The sequence below is a fragment of the Eptatretus burgeri genome, chromosome 17 (genome assembly GCF_056783735.1).
Source record: "Eptatretus burgeri isolate ZD-2024b chromosome 17, Ebu_testis_v1, whole genome shotgun sequence".
Classification (NCBI taxonomy): Eukaryota; Metazoa; Chordata; class Myxini; order Myxiniformes; family Myxinidae; genus Eptatretus; species Eptatretus burgeri.
Genome location: NC_140977.1, coordinates 23,138,219 through 23,163,610, shown reverse-complemented (window position 1 = coordinate 23,163,610; position 25,392 = coordinate 23,138,219). Strand labels below are relative to the sequence as shown.

At 43.9% G+C, this 25,392-nt stretch overlaps 1 protein-coding gene across 4 annotated transcripts in view; it reads right to left on the bottom strand.

Moving 5' to 3' along the window:
- COPS5 (COP9 signalosome subunit 5) overlaps positions 1 to 25,392 on the bottom strand; it is a 72,143-nt gene that overhangs the window by 17,057 nt on the left and 29,694 nt on the right. For 2 of the 4 annotated variants that reach the window (XM_085861291.1, XM_085861292.1), the window contains exons 7-8: positions 22,522 to 22,633; positions 4,424 to 4,572 (exon numbers count right to left, since the gene is read on the bottom strand). In XM_085861291.1, coding sequence (XP_085717417.1) covers positions 4,424 to 4,572; positions 22,522 to 22,633 — 261 coding nt within the window. The remainder of the gene's footprint in view (positions 1 to 4,423; positions 4,573 to 22,521; positions 22,634 to 25,392) is intronic. The other 2 variants (XM_085861293.1, XM_085861294.1) reach the window with 1 other exon arrangement.

Here is a 25,392-nt window from a genome sequence, read left to right as displayed (position 1 = left end):
CAAGAGAGGCAGGATCAGCGGTTGAAAGAGAAGGGCATTACGGCTGGATTCCTCTTGACATGGTGAATAAGACTGCATGATTCTTGTGTTTGTGCTGAGGCGAGTTGGCTCGCGTGGTGGAGCAAGATGCTGCCATTGGCTGTTGGCTGGGTCATGTGAGACCAGCCTCAAAGCCTCGTGTTGTGCCATCTGGGAGAGAGACGGTGCCACTTTGCAGAGCAGCGGCGTCGCCAAGTGTGATTGACAAAAGAAGTTGCACGGCTGTCTCTGAGCCCTGGTGTTGAGTATCGCCGTTTGAATTGCCTCCTGTACGTTTTCCCGCCGAGACAGTGGCTGGGCGCCATTTTGGGCGTATTTTCCAGCGCAGTGACGAAGCGGTTTGTCGAACATCAAGCTCCAGAAACTCATCTCTGGGCACACAGCTAAGTGCTTGGATAAAGGAGGGATTTTTCTTTTATTCTTCTTTCCCCTTGTCTGTATTAAAGTCTGTGTGGAGGTGCCTCAAACTTAGATTTAATTCATCTCACGTTCCCTATTTATAATTACACTTTGAATTATTACCATTGTAAATATTTGATTTATTTTCATTAAACCCCATATTTATTTAAGCTGCTTGTGTTTTCTATTTGTCGTGGGTTCGAGTATAAACCCCTGTGCTGTGCTTCCGTCTGCCACATGCCTTTGCTGCCCTCCCGTCCCCACGTGTGCCACAATCTCCCGAGAATCTCGGCTGTTCGCTTCTAAGGGAAATCGTTCTACTATCCATTCAGATAAATTTCTGTCAATAGTTCAAGAACACAATATTCAAACAATCAGAGTCCCATTTTGAAATGTTAGATGAATAGCTGGATGTCGGTTCCTCTTCTGTTTCATCAACAGCCATGAAACCGTCAACCATGTGTTGACGAACATCGTGCGGAATCAAATCCCCTTCAACCCATGAGACGTGGTAACGACATTTGTGAGGCTTCCCGTCGTTCCTTGTTGGGTTGTACATGGCTGGGGCATAATTGTGGATATCTTTCCCGGTTGAAGCAAAATATTTTGTGCGCTGATCTTTTCAACAAGAATCGACTTACAAGGTGGACCTAAGCCCAGGTCGATTGCCTAATCCTGTCAAAAGGGGACGGTCCTTGATTCTGGATGAAGTGACTTGACGGAACAATACAAGCCGAGTATCGTTTACACTTGCCGAATATCATAGTATCGAGTGATATGTAACAGGAGTCACCAAGCTTTGTGAAGGAATCCATAACTGGCTTCATTTTTTATGCCTCCGTCGACGAATTCGCTGGAGGCATTATGTTTTTCGGGTTGTCTGTCTGTCCGTCCGTGAGAGGTTTTTGTTACCACGAAAACTTAGGAACGGCTAAAGGGATCTTCATCAAACTTGGTACAAGTATGTGTAATGATGCAAAGATTAACTGATTAGAGCATGGGGGCAAGAGGTCAAAGGTCAGGTGTCCCGTGAGCTCAGTAACAGAATTTTTACCCAACTTGTGAAACATTGACGGTATTTTGACCAAACTTGGTACAAGTATCCAGTAAATTACAATAGCATAACCTATAGTAAGTCTAAAGTTAACTTGAACTGCTAGGAAGTATATGAGAGTGCAACTACTTCTGAATTCATCATTTTTGTCTGGGACGGAAGGTGGCCGCCATCAAGAAAAAAAGATTCCTGAATGGCACGGAAGGTTTATAGAGACAGGTAGCATCATGCAGAGGAAGGACAAAGTTCGGCTAAGTACAAGTGGTAAGGATGTTGAACACTTGTGTGAAAACGTCTTCCAGCTTCTCTCTAGTCCATCACCGAGTGTGTCACCTTGTCATCACCGAGTGTATCACCTTGTCATCACCTCATATCAAACTTCTGCATTTACTTGCGAGCTTTTCACCTCTTCCTACAATCAGTCTTTGCGTCTTTTCGAATTCCTTTTCTCATAGTCAGCGTTTTTGCCCCTTAATTGACAAAATAAACAGGATGTTGATTGAGAATTGCTAACCAGCCATGTGAAGCAAGGAGAAGCTCACGTTTCTGGCGTTAACTCGTCAGAGCGATATAGAGGGTTTGCAATTGCATTTAACATGAAGTGCAAAACTGGATAATAATAACGAGAGCGAAGACGATAGCATGCCATTGCAAATCCCCAGACTTACCACCTGAAGCAAAGTTGAAAGATGGCAAAAAAAAGTTCCACGAGGAATGACCCAATATTCAATTTCGAGTTTAAAAAAATTTCGCCCGGTTTTGACCCCTGTGACCCTTCCCCCCTGGGGTCAAATCCAAGAAAACGTTAAATATTTTATGCATCACCAAATGTCAATTGCATGTACAAAGTTTCATTGTTAAATCTGACTGTAATTGCATTGTTCGATGTTTGACCTCTTGACACTGCCCCAGAAGGCGGTACCAAAAATGACACTGCTCTCGCACTTCCGTGCCATGTGGTGATCATAACTACCAAGTTCGGTGACTTTCTGCACAACCGTTCAGTTTTAGGAGATGGCGTGGCGGACACAGACAGACAGACAGACGGAGCCAATTACAATATTCCCCGGTTTGTTCTTTTCAAAAATCATGGAAACAAAGACCTATATAACAACAACAAAAAAAAACAGGCAGGATGATTGTTATGCATGTCTTAAGTCATAGTTATACGTCCCCAAGATTGTAAGAGTTTTACAGGACAAGCTGATCGAGATAAATTGAATCGGACACACTGACAAACATGACCTCTCTGCGAAAAGACATCATCGGGGCTATTTAAGTGTAAAACTGAATGTACAGGGTGGGGCATTTATATCTGACACATTTGCAATCTTTCTAGCCGGAAGCAGTCTTGGCATAACTAATGATTGTTTTCTTTGTTTTACAGATAATACTTGAAAGTTTTTTTTAATGATGGAGTACTTTAAATGCAATGAGCATTTTTTTAAAAATGCAATGAGCATGCCAATTTCACAAACAAGGTCATCATGACAGATGAGGAACACTTTGATTTGGCAGATTTAACTCCACCAGATTTCTTCCTATGGGGATTTCTGAACAGCAAAGTTTATAAGGAACGTCCAACATCGATCGATGAATTGAAGGCAAACATCACTGCAACCATCTGCTCTATTGATCAGGAGACATTGCTTGCGGTAATGAACAACATGATGATCCGCTGCCGTGAATGCACGAATTCGAAAGTGGCCCATTTGTCTGATGTAATTTTTAATAAATAAAGAATCATAATTGATTTTAAAAAACTTGAAGTATGCACCTATGTTGTATAGAAATTATATTATATTTTGTTTAGAAACAAAAAAGTTATAAGGATAATAAAACCGTCAGATATAAATGCCCCATCCTGTACATTGGAAATATTTCCTTCTGAAGAAATGCTGCACTGCCGCACATACATTCGGAGGTGGCGCGTTAACCACAATCCAAAATCCCATGAAACACACGTTCGTGAGGTCTGAGCTCAATATCCTTCAGCAAGCAGCACGGGGAGGTGAAGCGAACGGCGTGACGGCTGTATCTAACGGGCAAACGCATTATCGTCGTCATTTGCATACAGCACGTGGCTGTGGGTTACCACCAGTTGTCGCAGTGCTGCTGATGCAGTGCTCCTTGTACATTCGAGAAGGAATTTGTAATTTGTTCAGGGTGCCGCCGATAGCTCGCCTACTCTTCACGAAGGAAAACGTGGGATCTTTGACATTCACCAACTAATGCTGGACAGATTTTCGTGAAACGATCTGGCAAACAAGTCATTGTACGCTGCTGGTGACCCGCGCGTCAGTTTTCCCCCACTTACAACACAAAAGTATTACACACCCCAATAGAATGAGTTCCAGGGATGGTTCCAGAGTGGAGCATTATGGAACAAGCAGATCAAAAATCCTTTCCGCTCACTTTTTCGACTAAACCAATTTCATTACTGCCATTTGCTCTGTTCACAAAGTAATACGTTTTGCTTCTTCAACGAGGGGAGCGAGACAAGGGGCACGAGAAGTTGACATTTTCAGATGTTTGGCTCTCCAAATGGACAACTTCTATGTGTAAGCCTTTTTGTCCCGCACATGACCTGAGTGTATCGGTCTGTGAAATAATTTGAGCACAACTCAATGAAACCGATTGGGAAAGTTGGAGGAGAACCCAAATTTTTGTGCACGTCATCCAGTAAGCTGAAGGGGTCTTCTTCTTTATCGCATTGCAAGATTGGCAGTCAGAGCTCTTATTGGATCCAAGCTTACTCTCCAAATTGTTGAAATAATTTACTCATAAACTATGGACCTCCAGCAAGTTAAAAAGCATGCCGAAGTTGTACGAGAGAAGGTTGACCTCGAATCCAAAGAACGGTGAATGAAGAATGCCGATAATGCAGCTGAACGTTTTGTGAAATTACAGGAAGAGGCACAAGATAAGCACCTGTCACGTGTAGCCTTAGTGAGCTTGTCCTCCGGACGTCGCTCATGTCCCTCAAAACCGAGGAGGAATGAACCGCGACCCAACTGCGCCTCCGCTTGTTCCAACTTCTCCGAGAGGTCACACATCTGTCCCGTTGTATACTCTGCATTCTTTGGTTTTGGAGTAGGCAGACAGGTGGGGGTTGGGTGAGAATGGGGATGGGAGTGGGGGGTTCAAGGGAAAAAAAGACACAAGTTAAAGATACGATTCTGGCCTTGTTAAGGTATTATTCACCTTGGGACATGATGATGTAATATATGATCTTTGGGACATGTAAATATGGTAAGTTTGTCATCAAACACAATATAGGCAAAAAGCAGGTAAGTGCAGTGCAAGGTCAAGTTAAATGACTGACTTGGGACAACCTGTAAATGTAGTGCGAAATTAAAATTGTGGCAATCTTGGACACCGACCCCACCTGATTCCCTTCTCTTCCTTAATGCATTCCAAGTCCCAACCTGTCATCCTACCTTCCTTATCGTTTACTCCTGGCCCCCTAATTCACCCATTTCATCCGTTCTCAATCACTTCCTTTTCTCCCTCCTCTTGTCCCCATGTACATAAAATGTGGACGGCCTGTCAAGGATTAACAATTCTTCATGCTCATAACACACACACAAAATCATTTTGGATAAACCCTAGGATGTCAGCTTGCAATTTTTTTTTCCCCTCCAAATGTTCCCAATTGAGCGAGCTCCAGGATGAGGGTGGAGGTGCCCTTCACAAGTCACGTGCAGTAGTCAAAGAAAGCGACAGCCTCATCCATCTTCATCACGTCCCTTGTTAAGGGCGATCGCCTCCCGTCAGGCACGTCGGGGGCAAGGTGAATCATGGATACACGAGTGCTATCGAACCGTAACTTTGTATAACTTCCTCCATTTTACCACATACATCATCGAACCATGTGCATTCCCAAACTCAAGACTTTTACACCCAGTCCATGCCACTCAAAACGAGCATTTTCTTGCTCCACATTGACCAGGCTCAACCTCCAGCCGAGCAGGCCTGCTATGTGCATTGGAGCGTGGGAACACACAAAGGGTGGCCTTGTTGATGGAAATGTGAGTGAACAGAGAGGAAAAGGAAAGAACAAATAGGTAGGTGGTTCGGGGGTGGGGGGTGAAACTAACACAATTTACAGGATTGAGAATGAGGTGCATAAACCACAAGAAAGTGCGAGAGCAAGAACGATGAACAAGGAAATTCAGGGGCTGTAGAGCAGTAACCCTACACCATTCGAGAAAGGTTAGCATATAGGCCATGACTGCGTGGGGCTGTCAGCAAGGAACCCCCACTTGGCAAAAGCTCAAGCCCAGGATGATCTGACCAGCTGGTCATGCCTCATGCACCTCCAAGCTCAAGCCAATGACCCGTGACCCTGGAAGTTTAGAAAATTGAATGTAGAATGCTGTGCCTGGCAATGGAAATGCAAAACAGCCAGAAAGGGTATCATCCTTGTGGAACACCAAGGGAACATCGTCTCACTTGTGGAACAAACACCAAGGTGGTTGGTGAGTACGTGTACCAGATGTAAATGTGGTTTGCTATCACTGCCTTTCCTGATGAAGCCGCAATTGGAACAGCAACAAAAATGGAAATGGTTCTGAAGACAAACGTGTTAGGATAATTTTAGATGCTTTTGCAATTTCATACCATTACTTTTGCTGGTATAAAGTTTGCTTTTTGTGGGAACATGACCCCCAAACTATCCCTGCAAACTTCCCAGCTTGAGAGGATCCAAGCAAGCTCGCTCTCCCAATCATTTAATACGTGTGTGTGTGTGTGTGTGTGTGTGTGTGTGTGTGTGTGTGTGTGTGTGTGTGTGTGTGTGTGTGTGTGTGTGTGTGTGTCTCTCGTTGATTGTTATCTCAGAGGTTGGAAATGTGGGTTTCATCGATTGGAACGGAGTTCTCTCACATGGCAAAGTGCCCCCTCCATTTCAGTAAGGGATCAAGATTCATGGACCAAGTTGTGAAGTTGTTTTGTCACCTTTACCACCTAAGGTGGATGGAGGTTATGTTTTCATCCATCTGTCTGTCTGTCTGTCTGTCTGGCTGTCTGTCTGCTTGTTTGTGAACAAAACATCTCAAAAAGTTGTGGACAAATTCAGACATTTGGTGGAGAGCTTGGGTATGTGCCACCAACAAAATTATAAGATTTTGGTGAAGATCCAGATCCAGATGCAAGACTTATAAAAGTGATTTTTCACCATTGAAAGATGGGGCCAAAAACGACATATAGCAGGACATCTCAAAAAGTTGTGAAGGGATTTGGACGAAAATTGGAGGACAGGATGGGTAGGTAACAAGAAAGGATCGATTAGCTTTTTTGAAGATCCGAATCCAGATACGGATATGATTTAAGTGACTCTTCACCATTGAGTGATGGAGGCCAAAACAATATATAGCACGATAACTTAAGTTGTGGACGGATTCGGAAGAAACTTGGTGGGCAGGTTGGATATGTAACAAGAAAGGATTGTTTCGATTTTGATGAAGATCCGAATCCGGATCTGGATCCGAGAATTATTTCGGTGATTCTTCACCAATGAGTGAGAGGGCGAATACGATATATAGCACGATATGTTAAAAAGTTGTGGATGGATTTGGAAGAAACTTGGTGGATGAGTTGGTTATGTGACAAGTACAAGCCTTTTCCATTTTAGTTCAGGTATGAATCCAAATCCAGCCAATCAGTGGGATATAAAACGTAAACTGATCAGCCCAGCGGAGGTATGCGCTCGACCGAGCGCCCTTCTAGTTCTCAATTTTTTGTTCTGAGGGCTCTTTTCCGGATCATCACTGATCCCCGGATACAGTAGTAATATTCCCAGGGATGGTTGTTAAGATCTCTCTACGGTTCTTCTTTCTCATTCCCATTGCTCCAATTATTATCACTCGTACAATGGTGCTCTTCAGCTTCCAAGATCTTTTCACTTCATTTTTAAGATCCTGGTATTTGGTCATCATCTTGATTTCTGTGTTGTTTTGGCCAAATCACTGCGTATTGAAACCTTAAGTAGCAATGCCATTATTTTTCGTTTTACACCTAAGTGCAGTCCCATATCCGGTCGCAATGTTTTGTTTTCTCTGTTTACGCTCGATGGGATCATAGTTACGTGAGCGTTACTTCCTCGTTTTCAAATGTTGTTTTTTGTTCATGTGTTCCATGAGGTTTCTGGAAGTGGGATATTAAAGTTTCTGCAGATGTGCCAGTGGATTACTCCACATACCTTGTTGTGCCTTTGTGTGTACAGTTGTTCAGACATGAGTTTTTTACATCCTGAGAGGAGGTGGCTCATGCTTTCTGTTTCTATCTTATAGTGTTACGAATCTGGCAGCCATGAGCACACAACAGACAGGTCCCCGTAGCTCAGTTATTTCGTTAAGTATATGTGTATAGTTAGAATCCATCCCCTGTGTCTAATGGGAAATAAGTGAACCTGCGCTGTGGATTATTTTATTGACAGGATTTTTACCCCAACAACAACAACGCCCATCTTTGTTTTTACAACAACAATACTCTGGTCGCGGCATTCTCCGTGCGCTCGCGGGCGTGTGCGGAATTCCTTTGAAATGGAATTGCATTCCAAATATGGTCACGAAGCGTTTCACTCTGGCTGTGCGCCAAATAAGGGTATGCGTCATTTTCCGCCCAATGGGCGACGAGCAGACCAGAACCGGGGCAGTCCTTTGCAAGAAGGCGGAGACACGACACGCCGTCGACCCAATGAGAGCAGGCCACAGGGGAGCGGACCGCACCCCGAAGGATGGAAGAAAGGATTGATAATTGCGTCCCGTCTTGACCAGAGCGCTTCTGTCTGGGTCTGCGGCGGACTGCATCCCGCACATCGGAGGTGTCTCGTCTGGTACATTACAGCAAGCGGTCGACCATCTCATCACGGGAGACCACCTTGTCTCACCTCCTCTGGGTTCGGCTGCCCTGGTCCGTGCTTTTGGCGACTGGTGCTCCGGGAAGGTGTGGATGTCGAGCCAGGTAGCCAGCACATTCTCTCCCCTCAGCTCGTCTTCACTCCAAGCTGAAGGGGGCAATAAAGACCCGACGGGGTCCATTTCTTTGGGTGTGTGTCTGAGTGTGGGCCCGTCTCTAAGTAGAATTGTTAAGTGCTTCTGTTGTACATTATTTGCATTGCTTAATCGGATAACTCTGCCCTTACGTGCTACACTCGTCCCCCGATTATTGTTAATTAATTCCCCTCTTGTTGAATGTACCAGCTCGTTCTTTGTCATATCTGCCATTGGTTTGCCACGGTGCGTATTGGGGATTAGGAAGGCCATTGCTGCCGTAGTTGTGCATTTGGACCGACGGACCTCAGTAACCATCCGCTCAGGTCACACACGGTTCGAGCACAGTAATGGCTCGTTCCGCTCGAGGCCTGCCGAGGGTGTGAATTCCCCGGTAAGCTTTGCCACGTGGGTACTTAGGTGAATTGAAGTTGGCAATTAACCCTACTCCACGCGGTCGAATTATTGGCGATTCATGGTCCTGTCAGGGACCCGTACCTTCGGACTTATCCGAGGGTCACAACCTAAATTCCGGTGTGTTCGGTGGAGCCGACTCTACTGCTCACCCCAGCGGTCGTGCTCGCCACCGAGACCCGGCCCCACAACAACAGAACCTACACTTGTTTGATTGACTCAATCCCGTGATCTTTTCAAAGCCGTTGGTATAATGTCCTTGATATTGGGCATGAACAATGATTTGTTCTCCATCCCTGTTGAGCTGACTTCTTCTTAGCCATTCCAGTGAATCTTCTTAATCTAACCCCAATCTGTCCAACTCTTATTTTTATACCTCCCTGCTCTATTATAGTTTTCACAGTTGTCGGTGTATATCCGTTGATATTTCGCTCGATATTTTTCTTTCATCTTCTTTGCAATCATTGGGGCTGTATTTGTTGCTGTTTCAGTTTCATGTGACATCTTCTATTTGCACCTGTTTTTGGAAGTTTTTTGCAAGGTTGGTTGGGAATACTTTTTTCTGGCTTGCTGTCTTTGTGCTATACAGGCTGTTGAAATTTTCACGGAATCAGCCAATCCCAGGCAAAAATTGATTTGATTGATTCGATTTCCTGTAATAATTATCTGCAGACTACTGTAGTAGGAGATGTTACCAACTACAATATTGTCAGGGTACTACTGTCATATACTATATATATATATATATATATATATATATATATATATATATATATATATATATATATATATATATATATATATTTTTTTTTTGTGACCTTGTCGAGGCTCGTGTGAGAGATTAAACACAATGCACAGCAAGGGGGGCATGAGACAAGAGGGACGGGAGTGGGAAGGACAAAACAGTGGGGAACAGAGACATTAGGAGATCTGTGGAAGGGAGAGGGATGGGGCGGGGAACATGGGGAATACAAGATGGACATTACAGGGACTTTCAGGAAGGAAAGCAGGGAATTTGAAGGAGGTGGGCTGAGGGTGGATTAACAGGGGTAGAAAAGATCAAGGATTTGGATGGGGGATGATAAGAGGTGGTGGTGAACAGCTGTTTTGAAGGCCTGGAGGGAAGAATTGGATTGAATAGAGTGAGGGAGTTTATTCCAAAGGCGGGGAAAAAAAGAGGAATGAAAGAGTGAAGGTGAGCAGCGATTCGTGATTTTGGTAGTTTTACCAGAACGCGGTTGTGGGCGGACCTTGAGCACCCTGCAGAAATGTGGTGGGGACAAATTGCAGAGAGAACAAGGGGGGCAAGACTGGAGAAGAGACGGTAGAAGACAAAAAGACCACCAACCTGGAGAGAGAAAGAGAGAGAAAGAAAGAGAGAGAAAGAGAGAGAAAGAAAGAGAGAGAAAGAGAGAGAGAGACAGAGAGAGAAAGAAAGAGAGAGAAAGAGAGAGAGAGACAGAGGCCCAACGGACTCAGCCTCATCGCGGGAGATGCCAATGATCCAAAATGCCTTGGTTTCCACAGGGTGAAGCTGAGAAAGGTAGGAGGCAGGAGCTCCAGCTCAGAGGGGAGAGCAGTACTCCATCAGGCTGCGGACGAAAGCTTTGTAAGGGGTCAGGAGCTCAGGTGGGCCGAGGAAGGACTTTGCACGACGGAGGATTCCCAGTCGGCGACTGGCTTTGGAGGCCAGGTTTGAAATGTGGCTTTCCTAGGAAAGATCATGGCGGACCGTGAGACCCAGAAGCTTGAAAGAAAGGACTTCTCCCAGAGGATTGTTGAGAAAGTGGATGGTGGGGTTTTCTAAACTGTCCTTTTGGAGAGACAAAGTGAGAGTGTGAAATTTGTCTGGATTGAAAGACATGTTCCACATGTTGGACCAGTTTGTGATTTTACCCAGATCTGCAGAGAGTGAAGAAGCTGCTGCTTGCCGATCTGAGGGATGACAGATGGTACGGCAGAGGGTGGAGTCATCAGCAAAGAGATAAAGAGGATTCTCCAGAGTGTCGGAGAGATCATTTATGAAAACCAGAAAAAGAACAGGGCCCAGAACGCTGCCTTGAGGAACTCCAGCCAGGACAGGAAGAGGGGATGAAACAACTCAATTTAGGGCCACACGTTGACTGTGACAGGAGAGGAAGTCTGTGAGCCATGAGTGGAGATGGCCTTGAATACCATGGGAAGAGAGTTTGGTGAGTAGTGCAGGGTGCCAGACCGTGTCAAAAGCACGCAATATGTCTTGGGATATGGCTCTGATTTCATGTCAGGCATTGAGGACCTCCATCCATTGTTGGGAGAGTTGAAGCAGAATATCCAGGGTAGAGTGACCTGGTCTGAAGCCAAATTGATGATCGGAAATCAAGCCATTGGAGAAGAGGAAGGATTTGATGTCTGAAGCGATGATGGATTCCAGAACCTTGCTGATGATTGCGAGAAGGCTGATTGGTCTGTAGTTGCAGGGATCTGTTTTTGCACCTTTTTATGCAGGGCAGGAATGTTTTCTGATTTCCAAGCAGATGGCAGATGATCTTGAGCAAATGAGAGGGTGAATAGAACAAAAAGAGGGCGAGCAATAGCAGAAGAGCAGGTTTTTAGGACATGTGGGCTGATGCCGTCTGGACAGGTTGCAGAATCTGAGTTGAGGTATGACAGCAAGCTCTCCACCTTTTCAGGAGAAAAGGACACAGAGTCCAGGGACAGTTGGGTGCGACTGGGCGTGGTGGAGAGAGAAAGCGATGGGTTTTGGACACAAGATTTCGATGAAAACACCGAGTTTAAGCATTCAGCCTTTTCACGTGCGGTATCAGCAGTGCGGCCGTTTGAGGTAAGGGAGGGGATGGAGGGGGAACATACACCAGAAACAGATTTGATTAGACACCACCAGGATTTGGAGGAGGGAGAGAGGTTTGAAAGTTCAGACTTGAGCTTAGAAAGATGTTTTCTGGCTCTCCTCAGGGTGGACACACACTTGTTCCGAGCTTTATGGAAGGAACTGAGATTACCCTCAGTTGGGTTTGCTTTCCATGAGGCAAAGGCAAGTTGTATCAGGACAACTGCCTCGCCACAAGCTTCAATGAACCATGGGCGAGAGGAAGGGTAGGACAACTGAAGATGAGAGGGGATAAATCTGTGCATGAGGGAGAGCAAGTTTCTTTGAAAGAATTCCCAGGATGAGTTGATCTTGGAGAAAGTAGCGATGGGAGACCAGTCTATAAGTTTGATGGCTGCTTTGAGATCCTGCCAGTCGGCTTGAGTGAAATGCCAGACTCAACGGCGGTGAGGTGGTTCTTTTATAAAAGCCAGAGCTTTTTAATAGTCTACAGTTCTGACTGTAGCATTTTTGCCTGGGATCCTACTGTTATCGCTCTGTGCACGTGTTTGATCTGCATTCACCTCTACCGCCTTCTGGTCTCAGCAGGTACATTCTCAGGATCCATTGACTTTTGTAGAACATTTGGTAGATAGTGAGGAATTTCCTTGTTTCGACGTCGAGCTTGTTGATTTTCGCTTCTGGCCAATTTACCACTCCAGAGCTGTATTGGAATACTGGTACCGCTCTTTGGTTTATGGGTTTGATTTTGTTCCTTCAAGAAAGTTCTGTTTTGAGGATCAGCCTTGTTCTGCACAGATATTCTTTGATAATTATTTTGCATATGCTTGTGACATATTGGTTGGCCCTCTTCTACTCCACTAGGTATTTATAAGATGTTTCGTTTTCTATCTGCTGTATTGTTGTATCTCGGTCGATTTTTATATTGTCTATTTTTGTTGGTCGACCTCGCATGATGTTGGCAGAGTACCTTTTCACTCATTGCAGTTGTTCTGCCAAGTATTCGTCATTCGGTGCAAAGAGCTTTAAATCATCCACATATCTAAGATGTGTAACCTTTTCTGGTTTCTTTGGATGTTCTTTCATTGGATGTTAGGTTGTGTCCGTGTCCTTATTCATTGATGAGGTTACTTAGTGGATCCAGAGAAAGGCAAAACAGGAGCGGGGAAAAGGGTCTCTCCTTGGAAGATCCTGCGTTGTTTCTTCACTCCTGGTATTTTATCTTTCCTTCTGAGTGCTGCAGGCCGGATTAGTGTGGTATTCCACAGATCCATTGCTTTTTCAATCAGTTTGATTATTTTGGGATTGATATTGTACATTTGCGGATTGATCTTGTACATTTGCATGGACTTTATCATCCATGAAATTGGGGATGCTGTCCAAAGCTTTTTAGTTCGCCTGTTCGAAGAACAGAGAGCAATAGCGATACCGCTGGCGTGAGCGTGAACGTCAGCGTCAGCGTGAAAATGTAAAGTTTTTGGTGCAAGTTATTTAGAAGCTTGCCATTCATTTAATATGTGTACTAGGATGCTCATATGTGGCATGGAATTCCTTTGGGGTGTACTATTGATGTAGTGAAGTTGAAATTAAAAAATAATTTCAAATGTTTTAAATTTTTGACCTGTTTTGAACTTAACTTTTTTGTAGCACATCAACGTTAAAGTTTTTGGTGCATGTTATTTAGAAGCTTGCCATTCATTTAATATGTGTACTAGGATGCTGATATTTGGCATGGAGGTTCCTTTGGGGTATATTATTGATGTAGTGAAGTTGAAATTAAAAAATAATTTCAAATTTTTAAAATTTTTGACCTGTTTTGAACTTAACTTTTTTGTAGCACATCAACGTTAAAGTTTTTGGTGCAAGTTATTTTTTAGAAGCTTGCCATTCATTTAATATGTGTACTAGGATGCTCATATTTGGCATGGAATTCCTTTGGGGTGTATTATTGATGTAGTGAAGTTGAAATTAACAAATGATTAAAAAAAAAATTTTTAATTTCAACCTAAGATGGTGTCAAAGCCACCCAATGCTCGCCTGTTTTTACTCGACGCTTGCCATTCATTTAATATGTGTACTAGTTTACTGATTACAATATACAAATACATATATTGCTTTCAAATTATTTGGATCAGACTTCACTGCAATGCTTTATAAAAAATATTATAAGACTCGTCTTTTAAAAACGATAAATGTATAAACAGGCGAGCATTGGGTGGCTTTGACACCAACTCTCTGGTTAATAGTCTATTCATGCTATGGATAATTTGGTTCTTCTCGTTTTGCAGTTTTCGAGTATGGTCTTGTTTAGTAGTGGGTGGTCTGTTGTTACATAGCATCCTCGTTTAAAAACCTTCTGCTCTACCTCTAGACCTCCTTGTTATGTACGTCGATTCTGTGACGATTCCTGTTAAAAGTTTATGTGAAGTTGGTAGGCATGTTATTGGCTGATATTTATGTAGTTGGGTTTCTTCAGATTTTGGGATGAAGAAGGTGTTACCTTCTGTGAGTCATTCATTCATCCATTTCCTGTTCCCCTTGGATAAGTTTGGGTTATTTTTGGATACAGAGTCGAGGCTCGTGGAAGAGCGATAACACAGAATGGATCAGGATGCAACGTAACAAAAGGAACAACAGAAAGAGGAGGGTGAAATGTCAACAGCAGGGCTGAGAGAGAAAATTGACGGAGACGGACAAACAAGGGATGGGGCTAACGGTGATGGGTTGGGGAGTACACAAGGTATGGACAACATGGATACAGAAGCAAAGTTTCAGGGGAGGTGGGGTGGTTTAACTGATGTCGAAACGATCATGCCTTTTGATGGGGGATGATCTAAGATTGTGGTGAACAGCTATGTTGAAGACCTGAAGAGAAGAAAGAGACTGAAGAGAATGTGGAAGTTGGTTCCACACCTGGGGGAAAAAAGGGGAACAAATGAGTGGAGATGAGCAATGAGTCTGGATTTTGTGAGTTTCACTAGAAGGGGGTTATCAGTGGACCACATGTGCCTTGAAGAAACTTGGGGTGGAGAGGAGGCGGCAAAACAGGATGCAAGACCAGAAAGAAGGTCGAAGACAATGGAGACCACAGACCTGTCGGTGATGGCAGTGATAGGCCCATAAACTCAGTTTCATCATGGGAGATTCCAATAATCTTGAAGGCCTTTGTTTCCACAGCATCAAGCTGAGCAAGGTGTGAAACAGGGGTGCCAGCCTCGAGGAGCAGTATTCCATAAAGACCTCACGCAGACCTTTTGGAGCAGTATTCCATAAAGACCTCACGCAGACATTATGGAGCAGTATTCTATAAAGACCTCACACAGACCTTATGGAGCAGTATTCCATAAAGACCTCACGCAGACCTTATGGAGCAGTATTCCAGAAAGACCTCACGCAGACCTTATGGAGCAGTATTCCATAAAGACCTCACGCAGACCTTATGGAGCAGTATTCCATAAAGACCTCACGCAGACCTTATGGAGCAGTATTCCATAAAGACCTCACGCAGACCTTATGGAGCAGTATTCCATAAAGACCTCACACAGACCTTATGGAGCAGTATTCCATAAAGACCTCACGCAGACCTTATGGAGCAGTATTCCATAAAGACCTCACGCAGACCTTATGGAGCAGTATTCCATAAAGCTGCAGATGAAAGTCTTGTAGGTGGATGAGAGTTCAGGTGTGCCAAGGAAAGACTTTGCAAGATTGAGGATGCCCAGTCGATGATTGGCTTTGGAGGCCAACTTTGAAATGTGGTTTGCCCAAGAAAGATTATGGCCCAGATTGTGACCCAAGAGTTTGAGTGACTGAACTTCTCTGAGGGTTTGCTGTACTGTCCTTTCAGAGAGAGAGAGAGAGAGAGAGAGAGAGAGAGAGAGAGAGAGAGAGAGAGAGAGAGAGAGAGAGAGAGAGAGTGTGGGTTGAATTTCTCAGGATTAAAAGACATATTCCAAGTGTTTGACCAGGTTGTGATTTTTTTTTTTTATTCAAGGTCTGAAGAGAGGGAAGAGGCTGCTGCCTGTCTATCTGAAGAATGAGGAATGTCACGGCAGAGGGTGGAGTCATTAGCAAAGAGATAGATGATTTCCTATAGAGTCAGAGAGATCATGAAGAGTAGGAATAGGATGGGGTCAAGAACATGACCTTGGGGCACTCCGGCCTTGACAGAGAGAGGAGATGAAACGATTCCGTTGAGAGTCAAGTTCATTGAATCCTCAAGGGTAGTGTTCGTTGAGAGCACCCAACTGCTTTAGCCAGAAGTTCGGAATCCCATCTCGGTCAGGGCTTTTCAAGTTTGGCGTGTGGTGTGTATTGTTGTGGGACCATGATCGTGGATAATGGGAGTAAAATGTCCTCGTTATGCCACGAGTACATATTTAGTAAAAGCGTACGGTATCTGTGTGACAATGCTCGGATGTGTCGGTCTATTCAGAAGATGATAATCATGTTTCCCTCCCACTCTGTATATGCCTCAGCCTCCAATTTCTTCCTCTCCCCTTCTTAACCCCTTAAGTCATTCCTTTGATATCTGTCTATGTGTTTTCTTCTCATTGTACACACTTTCGCAAACCAGGTGTATCCCATAAGAGGACAATATGGTTCACCTTGCTGCCGCACACCGAGATAAAGACCAGCACAGCCTGCCAGCAGCGTGGGCGTGTCATGGGACCGACGGTCCCTGGAGAGGACTACAAAACGTGCAGTCGCAGGGTGAAAATAGGAGGGGCAGGACAAAAGACAGTTTGAGCAGAGTCAAGAAGTAATGAGCTTCGGAGTCAGACATGTAGGAGTGGAGTGCGCAGGAGAGCTGCACACGAGAGCTAAACGGAGCTTGGGTGAGTGAATCGAAGAAGACCTGTGAAGGAGTCCGACACAGGTGCATCCCTCTCTCTCCCTCTCATTCCCAGCACATGCCAGTCAATGATGCTCCATTATCCCATGTGAGCGCACGGACTCGCAGACCTCACGCAAGCCTTTGCATAGGAAAAAGGTTTCATCTCTTCGTTTTGTCGACCCCAATGGTCATTATGTCGTGTAGAAGGTTAAGATAAAAGCGATAAGCTGATTGAGGTATTGTGGGTGCGGGAGCTTATAATACCCTTGCATAAAATAATTATTGTGATTTGCATTTCCCTGTTCTCCAGTTCTTCCCTTATTATTTATGACCTCCCCAGGTAAAAATAACATTCCTTTTCTGTACTAATTCTCTGAAGACTACTGTGGTATATGAGAGTACAACTCTCATATACTACTATATTTCTTACTGTTGCATTTTTTCCTGGGTCAGCCACCAAAGGTGGAAGGAGGTTATGTTTTCACCCGTCTGTCTGTCTGTTTGTTTGTTTGTTTGTTTGTTTGTTTATGAGGAAAATTGAAAATTTTCATTATACGTCGGACTGTCTCGTTTGTAATGCAATAACTCGCGAATGCTTTCAGCCATCTTTGTCAAACTTTATCAGAGGATTTGGAAGGACAAGGGTAGCCGTAAGGCTGTCACTGTTTTTCGACTACATATATATATATACATATATATATATATATATATACATATATATATATATATATATATATATATACATATACATATATATATATACATATACATATATATATACATATATATATATATATACATATATATATATATATATATATATATATATATATATATATATATATATATATATATATATATATATATATATATATATATATATATATATATATATATATATATATATATATATATATATATATATATATATATATATATATATATATATATATATATATATATATGTCAAAGGTCAAGGTAACAGTGACATCATTAGCATAAAACAGACACAACCAAAATTATTTGCACTGCATGACGTCAAACTTAACACAAATGAGTTGGGAAACATCACCTACAAATTCCGAGCAGATTCGATAATCCGATCATTATTAAAACATAACATTTCTGTAGGGGCTGGGGGATAGAAGATGCATTTCCAAAATGGTGGAAATCTGTTGATGTATAACATCCTTTCGATGGCAACAAAGTCACCCATGTTAAAGTATCGGGTTTTTTTTTTTTAAGGGACCCAGAAAAAAGATGATAACTTGGAAACGCTTCAAGATACGGGTATCAAATTGCAACCATGTTCAAAGGTCAATGTGACAGTGACATAATTTGCTGTATTTTCCTCATACCTGTCTGGCATGACGCCTTCTTGTTTGTTTGTTCTCCTGAGTGCAGGATATCTCAAAATGTTATGGACAGATTCGGATGAAATTCGGTGGACAGGTTGGGAGTGTGAAAAGGACAAACTAAACTAATTAGATTTTGGTGAAGATCCGGATACGAGAATTATTTAAAGCGATTCTTTACCATTGAGAGATGGGGCCAAAACCGATAATACATACAGCACGATATCTCAAAAAGTTGTGGATGGATTTGGATGAAACTTGGTGGACAGGTTGGGTGTGACAAGGACAAATTGATTGGATTTTGGTGAAGATACGCATCTGGATTGGGATCTGATAATTTTTCTTAGTTTTAGTCCGATCACTCAACGGTGAAGAATCACAGAGATCGAGCATAATATTTCAACAAATTCTCGGCCCCAATATGTTCTACTGGATCAGGGATTGCATGGCGGAGGCGTGAGCTCGACTGAGTGCCCTTGCAGTTAAACCTGTTTCTGCATTTTGTGTGTATGTGTTGGCCTAGTGCAAGGTTCGTTAATTGGGATTATTGGGAAGTAAGTTAACGGCCATTGGGAATTGGCACCAAATCTCGATAGGAGGTCAAAAAAGCCCCAGTCGACTCGTCTGGGGTGCAATCGCCCAGCCCCATCCTCTTCAATGGATGAACCAGCTGTAGCCACAGATCCTTGTGAAGACCTGTTCGAGTTCCTGGTGGACAGCATTGCCCCCTGTAGGTTAGAGCAGCAATTTGGCCAGGGTGCTGGCGTTCGCTCGCCCCCTCTTCACAAAGGAAATTGTGGGATCTTTAACGTCCACAAACTAATGCTGGCAGACCGGAAAACCAGTTCAACGTCCCTCCAAAGGACGACACATACATCGATTCCTTGCCCTGCCTAAAAAACACCAGGATGACAGTTTATAGCTGATTCAGGATTCAAACCCAGGGTTGACAGCTCAGAGGTGTGTGTGCGTACCTCAAAGCTATCCTGCCAGTCGAGCTAAAAAATTGATCTGCAGGCATATTTCACTCAACATTGTTGTTATGCATTCTGTGTGTGTAAAAGTTATGCATCACTGTATAAAAGCATTCTGCCACACTTTCCCTCCAAGGTCTGCTCAGATGAGTGAGAAATACATACGTACGTACCTACGTGCATAGGTACGCATGAACGCACATATATACAGAGACATGACAGAAGTGAATAGACACCATGATTTTTAAAATAATTTATTTATTTAACATTTGAAGAACATTTGCTCCATTTTAACACACACACTAGTATTTGGTAGACTTGTCATTTGCAGATTTCGACACTTTTACTATTTCAGGCATAGAACCAACGAGTTCCGAAATTTTCTCTTGTAGGATTTCTGTCCAGGCTTCACACAAACAGGTTCGTAATTCTGCCCGAGATGTTGGTTTCCTGGACTTTTTCCGCACAGCTCGATCCAATATGGGCCAGAGGTGTTCAATGTGATTCATCTCAAGAGACTGACTTGGCCACGGAAGTCGCTTGATCCCATTTCTGTCCTGCCATTCTTTTGTCTTTTTTGCAGTGTGGCATGGAGCTCCATCTTCCATGAACAGAGTGTTGTTTTTGACCATCTGACCAGTGGAGAAGACGGGGAGACGTCCATCCTCAAGGATAGACATGTGTGTCGTAGTGTTGATGTTGTCAACACACTCCACAAGCTCTGACTGACCAGTGCTCCAGGTTGATCCCCACACCATCACTGAAAAACCACCGTGTTTGACAGTTGGCTGCAATCGGTTCAGAGAAAACTCTTGACTGGGAAGTCTCCAGACCCATGCATGTCCACTGTCAAAAAATTGAGCAAATTGGGACTCATCTGAAAAAAATGACAGTTTGCCAAAACTCCAAGGGTCTGTTGGCCATCTCGTCAGCCCACTTCTTTCTCCTTTGAATGTTGACCGGTCGAAGAAGAGGTTTTCTCCAAGCTGCTCTCCCATAGTAGCCCAGTTGATGAAGGTACCACACGGCAGTTCTTGAGCTAACTTGGACCTCCTCTGCAACATCTGCTGCCTTGCAATAGGGAGTTTTCTCAATGGACCGCTTCACAGCTCGAAGACAGATTCCTGAGGGCACCGATCGACCAGATCGAGAAGCTGTGGATTCCTTGCCTTCGCTGGTGAATTGCACAATCACCCGATTGACCTAGGAAGCGGAATGCCAAGGTTCTGAGCTATCTGATGCTGGCTGACTCCACCTTCCGATTGGCCAATAATTCATCCTCTGTAAATTGTAAAGGCTCCCTGGGTTTGAGGCATAGTTAATTGTCGAACATGACCCAGGAACTCATTTCTGCAAATAAATAGTTGAATATTAGTACAAATCACTGAGTAAAACTGCATTATACAGATGAAATGAATAAATTTAAGGTGTCAATTTACTTCTGTCATGTCTTTGTATCTACAGCAGTTACGTACGTACATACATACATAAACATACATACATACAGTAGGTACATACATACAGTGCCATTAAAAGTATTCACAACCCTCTACTTTTGTCTCATTTAGTTATGTTCCAGCCTCAATTATAAAATGGATTAAATTTAAATTATTTGTCACCAATCTACACAAAATACCCCCACAATGACAAAGTGAAAACATGTTTTTGGAAATTTTTCCAAATCAATTAAAAATGAAAATATGACTGTCTTGCGTCAATAAGTCGAGCGAGCAGTTCAACCCCTTTCCTGTGACACTCCAAATTGAGCTCAGGTGCATCCAATTCCTTTGATCATCCTTGAGATGTTTCTACAACTTGATTGGTATCCATCTATGGCCAATTCATTTGAATGGACATGATTGAGAAAGAAACACACCTTTCTATATTAGGTCCCAGAGTTGAAAGTGCACGTCAGAGCAGAAGCTCCATCATGAAGTCCATGGAATTGTCTGGAGAATTCCGAGATAGAATTGTGAGGAGGCATAGATTGGGGGAAGGGTATAAAACAATCTCTAGAGTGTTGAAAGTTCCAAAGAGCACAGTGAGCTCCTTCATTTGGAAATGGAAAGAGTATGGAACTACCCAGACTGTTCCGAGAGCTGGCGGTCCGACCAAACTGAGCAAATGGGCAAGAAGGACCTTGGTCAGGGGAGGTGACCAAGAACCCAATGATCACTCTGACAAACTACAAATTTCCTTGGCTAAGATAGGAGAACCTGTTGGAAGGACAACAGTCTCTGCAGCACCTCACAAATCTAGGCTTTCCTTCCTTCCTTTCACATGAGTGCTGCTTCATCAGGATGAAGATTACCACACTGCGGTTGCAGGCATAGAACAGTGCCAATACAACCATTATACCAGTACACTGGTACTCATTTCACCGACCTCAGAAGGATGACAGGTTGAGTCACCCCCACCTGGTGTTAATTCAGTGGCAAACGGGGCTCAAGCTCATGACCCTAAGAACCCAAGCCAGCGAACCTTACCACTAAGCCAACACTAGGTGCTTTATTGGAGAGTGACCAGACGGAAACCACTCCTGAGAAAAAGGCACATGACAGCATGCCTGGAGAATGCAAAAAGGCACGTGAAAGACAGAGCATAAGGCAAAAGATTTTGTGGTCTGATGAGACGAAAATTGAACTCTTTGACCTGAATGCAAAGTGCTACGTCTGGTGGAAACCGAGCACATCTCATCACCACCCATCTAACACCAACCCTACTGTGAAGCATGGTGGTGACAGCATCATGCTATGGGGATGCTTCTCAGTGGCAGAGACTGGGAGACTTGTAAGGATAGAGGGAACAATGAATGGAGCCAAATACAGGCAAGTCCTTGTGGAGAACCTGCTTTCGAGTGCAAAAGACCTAAGACTGTGGCGAAGATTTACGTTCCAACAGGACAATGACCCCCAAGCAAACAGCCAAAGCAATACTAGGATGGCTTCAGAACAAGAATGTAAAAGTTCTTGAGTGGCTCAGCCAAAGCCCAGACTTGAACCCCGTTGAGATTATGTGGAAAGACTTGAAAATTGTTGTTCACCGACACTCCCCATCCAACTTGACAGAGCTTGCGCAATTCTGCAAGGAAGAATGGGAGAAAATCCCCAAACCCAAATATGCAAAACTGATACAGACATACCTAAGAAGACTCGAAGCTGTTATCGCTGCCAAAGGCGCTTCCACTAAGTGTTGACTCAGGGGGTTGAATACTTATTGATGCAACACATTTCAGCTTTTCATTCTTAATGAATTTGCAAAAAATTTCTAAAATCATGTTTTCACTTTGTCATTATGGGGTGTTTTGTGTCGATCGGTGACAAAAGCTTTAAATTAATCCATTTTATATTCAGGCTGCAACGCAACAAAATGTGACAAAAGTCAAGGGGTGTGAATACTTTCTGAAAGCACTTGTACATAGATACATACAAACGTACGTACATATATATATAGTACACACATATACATAAGATAGGGCATGAACAAAAAAAAAAAATTGCGCAAGAGCATACATACATACATACATACATACATACATAGGACAGGAGTAATAACTATAGTACTACCGATTAACAGTAAAATGAAAGATAAAATTAAGGAGATGTAGTAAGTGCATCAAGGTACCGTAAGTAAGCTTGAAGAACTGAGTGTATTCACCCAGTATTTATTCCACAGAAGCTCCAGCAGTTTTCGATCCAGCGAGGACTTGAAATAGGAGACTTCAAGTGCATAATACCTGCACAAATCACACGTTGGAATTCCTCTGTCATGTGGAATAAAAATCGTTGCCCAGTTAAAATGGATCAGACGAATATTATCAGATTTAGTAGAGTCTGCACCTCCTCTTCCATTTTCAAAACTTCTCTCGACACCCCCATCCCCCACCACTCCCCATTTCTACTCCCTCGTCCTGATTAAACGGAATATGCAAGCGACTCAGAAAAACCTCCGAAAAAATTTTCAAAGCACACTTGATTGCAAAATGTGAAATCGGTGAAGAAGGTAAGGAGGTTTGCCTCTTTGAACACACGATGTATGTGTCATGATGTAATGTATGATGTAATGATGTAATGAACACACGATGTAATCTTCAATGTGTCAAATATTTTTATTTTTGGTACCACCCAAGATAGTGATAAAAGAGATAATGACATTGTAAAGGATGAAGGGAAGAGGTGGAATTTGAGACAATTGAGACAATGGGTGGAAAGGTATGGGGAGGCAAAAATAACGATGAGAGTGGAGTGGGAATTATGAGAATGTAAGGAAGGGAAAAAAGAAAAGAAAAAAAAAAGATATATTGGGATAGAGAAAAAAAAAAGAGGAGGGTGGCAAAAGTGCTGATAGATCTGATGATAATGACGAAGGAGGTGATAGTTGTGAGGGATTGAGGAGACTGTAGTTGTGAGGGTGGGGGGTTGAGGAGATTATGATAGCTGTGAGGGTAAGGGATGAAGATGATGATAGCCTTGAGGATGAGGAATGAAGATGATGATAGCCTTGAGGGTAAGGGATGAAGATGATGATAGCTTTGAGGGTGGGGAGATGAAGATGATGATAGCAGTGAGCGTGAGGGAATGAAGATGATGATAGCAGTGAGGGTAAGGGAATGAAGATGATGATAGCAATGAGGGTGAGGGATGAAGATGATGATAGCAGTGAGGGTGAGGAATGAAGATGATGATAGCAGTGAGGGTGAGGGAATGAAGATGATGATAGCAGTGAGGGTGAGGGATGAAGATGATGATAGCAGTGAGGGTGAGGAATGAAGATGATGATAGCAGTGAGGGTGAGGGATGAAGATGATGATAGCAGTGAGGGTGAGGAATGAAGATGATGATAGCAGTGAGGGTGGGGGATGAAGATGATGATAGCAGTGAGGGTGGGTGGATGAAGATGATGATAGCGGTGAGGGTGGGGGATGAAGATGATAGCGGTGAGGGTGGGGGGATGAAGATGATAATGATAGCGGTGAGGGTGAGGGGATGAAGATGATGATAGCTTTGAGGGTGGGGGGATGAAGATGATGATAGCGGTGAGGGTGGCGGGGATGAAGATGATGATGATAGCAGTGAGGCTGAGGGGATGAAGATGATGATGATAGCGCTGAGGGTGAGGGGATGAAGATGATGATAGCTTTGAGGGTGGTGGAGGAAGATGATGATAGCGGTGAGGGTGGGGGGATGAAGATGATGATAGCGGTGAGGGTGAGGGGATGAAGATGATGATGATAGCGGTGAGGGTGAGGGGATGAAGATGATGATAGCTTTGAGGGTGGGGGAGGAAGATGATGATAGCTTTGAGGGTGGGGAGATGAAGATTATGATAGCGGTGAGGGTGGGTGGATGAAGATGATCATAGCAGTGAGGGTGAGGGGATGAAGATGATGATAGCTTTGAGGGTGGGGGATGAAGATGATGATAGCGGTGAGGGTGGGGGATGAAGACAATGATAGCGGTGAGGGTGGGGGGATGAAGATGATGATGATAGCGGTGAGGGTGAGGGGATGAAGATGATGATAGCTTTGAGGGTGGGGGGATGAAGACGATGATAGCGGTGAGGGTGAGGGATGAAGATGATGATAGCAGTGAGGGTGAGGGAATGAAGATGATGATAGCAGTGAGGGTGAGGGATGAAGATGATGATAGCAGTGAGGGTGAGGGATGAAGATGATGATAGCAGTGAGGGTGAGGAATGAAGATGATGATAGCAGTGAGGGTGGGGGATGAAGATGATGATAGCAGTGAGGGTGGGTGGATGAAGATGATGATAGCGGTGAGGGTGGGGGATGAAGATGATAGCGGTGAGGGTGGGGGGATGAAGATGATAATGATAGCGGTGAGGGTGAGGGGATGAAGATGATGATAGCTTTGAGGGTGGGGGATGAAGATGATGATAGCGGTGAGGGTGGGGGGATGAAGATGATGATGATAGCAGTGAGGGTGAGGGGATGAAGATGATGATGATAGCGGTGAGGGTGAGGGGATGAAGATGATGATAGCTTTGAGGGTGGGGGAGGAAGATGATGATAGCGGTGAGGGTGGGGGATGAAGATGATGATAGCGGTGAGGGTGAGGGGATGAAGATGATGATGATAGCGGTGAGGGTGAGGGGATGAAGATGATGATAGCTTTGAGGGTGGGGAGATGAAGATTATGATAGCGGTGAGGGTGGGTGGATGAAGATGATCATAGCAGTGAGGGTGAGGGGATGAAGATGATGATAGCTGTGAGGGGGGGGGGATGTAGATGATCATAGCGGTGAGGGTGGGGGGATGAAGACGATGATAGCGGTGAGGGTGGGGGGATGAAGACGATGATAGCGGTGAGGGTGGGGGGATGAAGATGATGATGATAGCGGTGAGGGTGAGGGGATGAAGATGATGATAGCTTTGAGGGTGGGGGGATGAAGACGATGATAGCGGTGAGGGTGGGGGATGAAGACGATGATAGCGGTCAGGGTGGGGGGATGAAGATGATGATAGCTTTGAGGGTG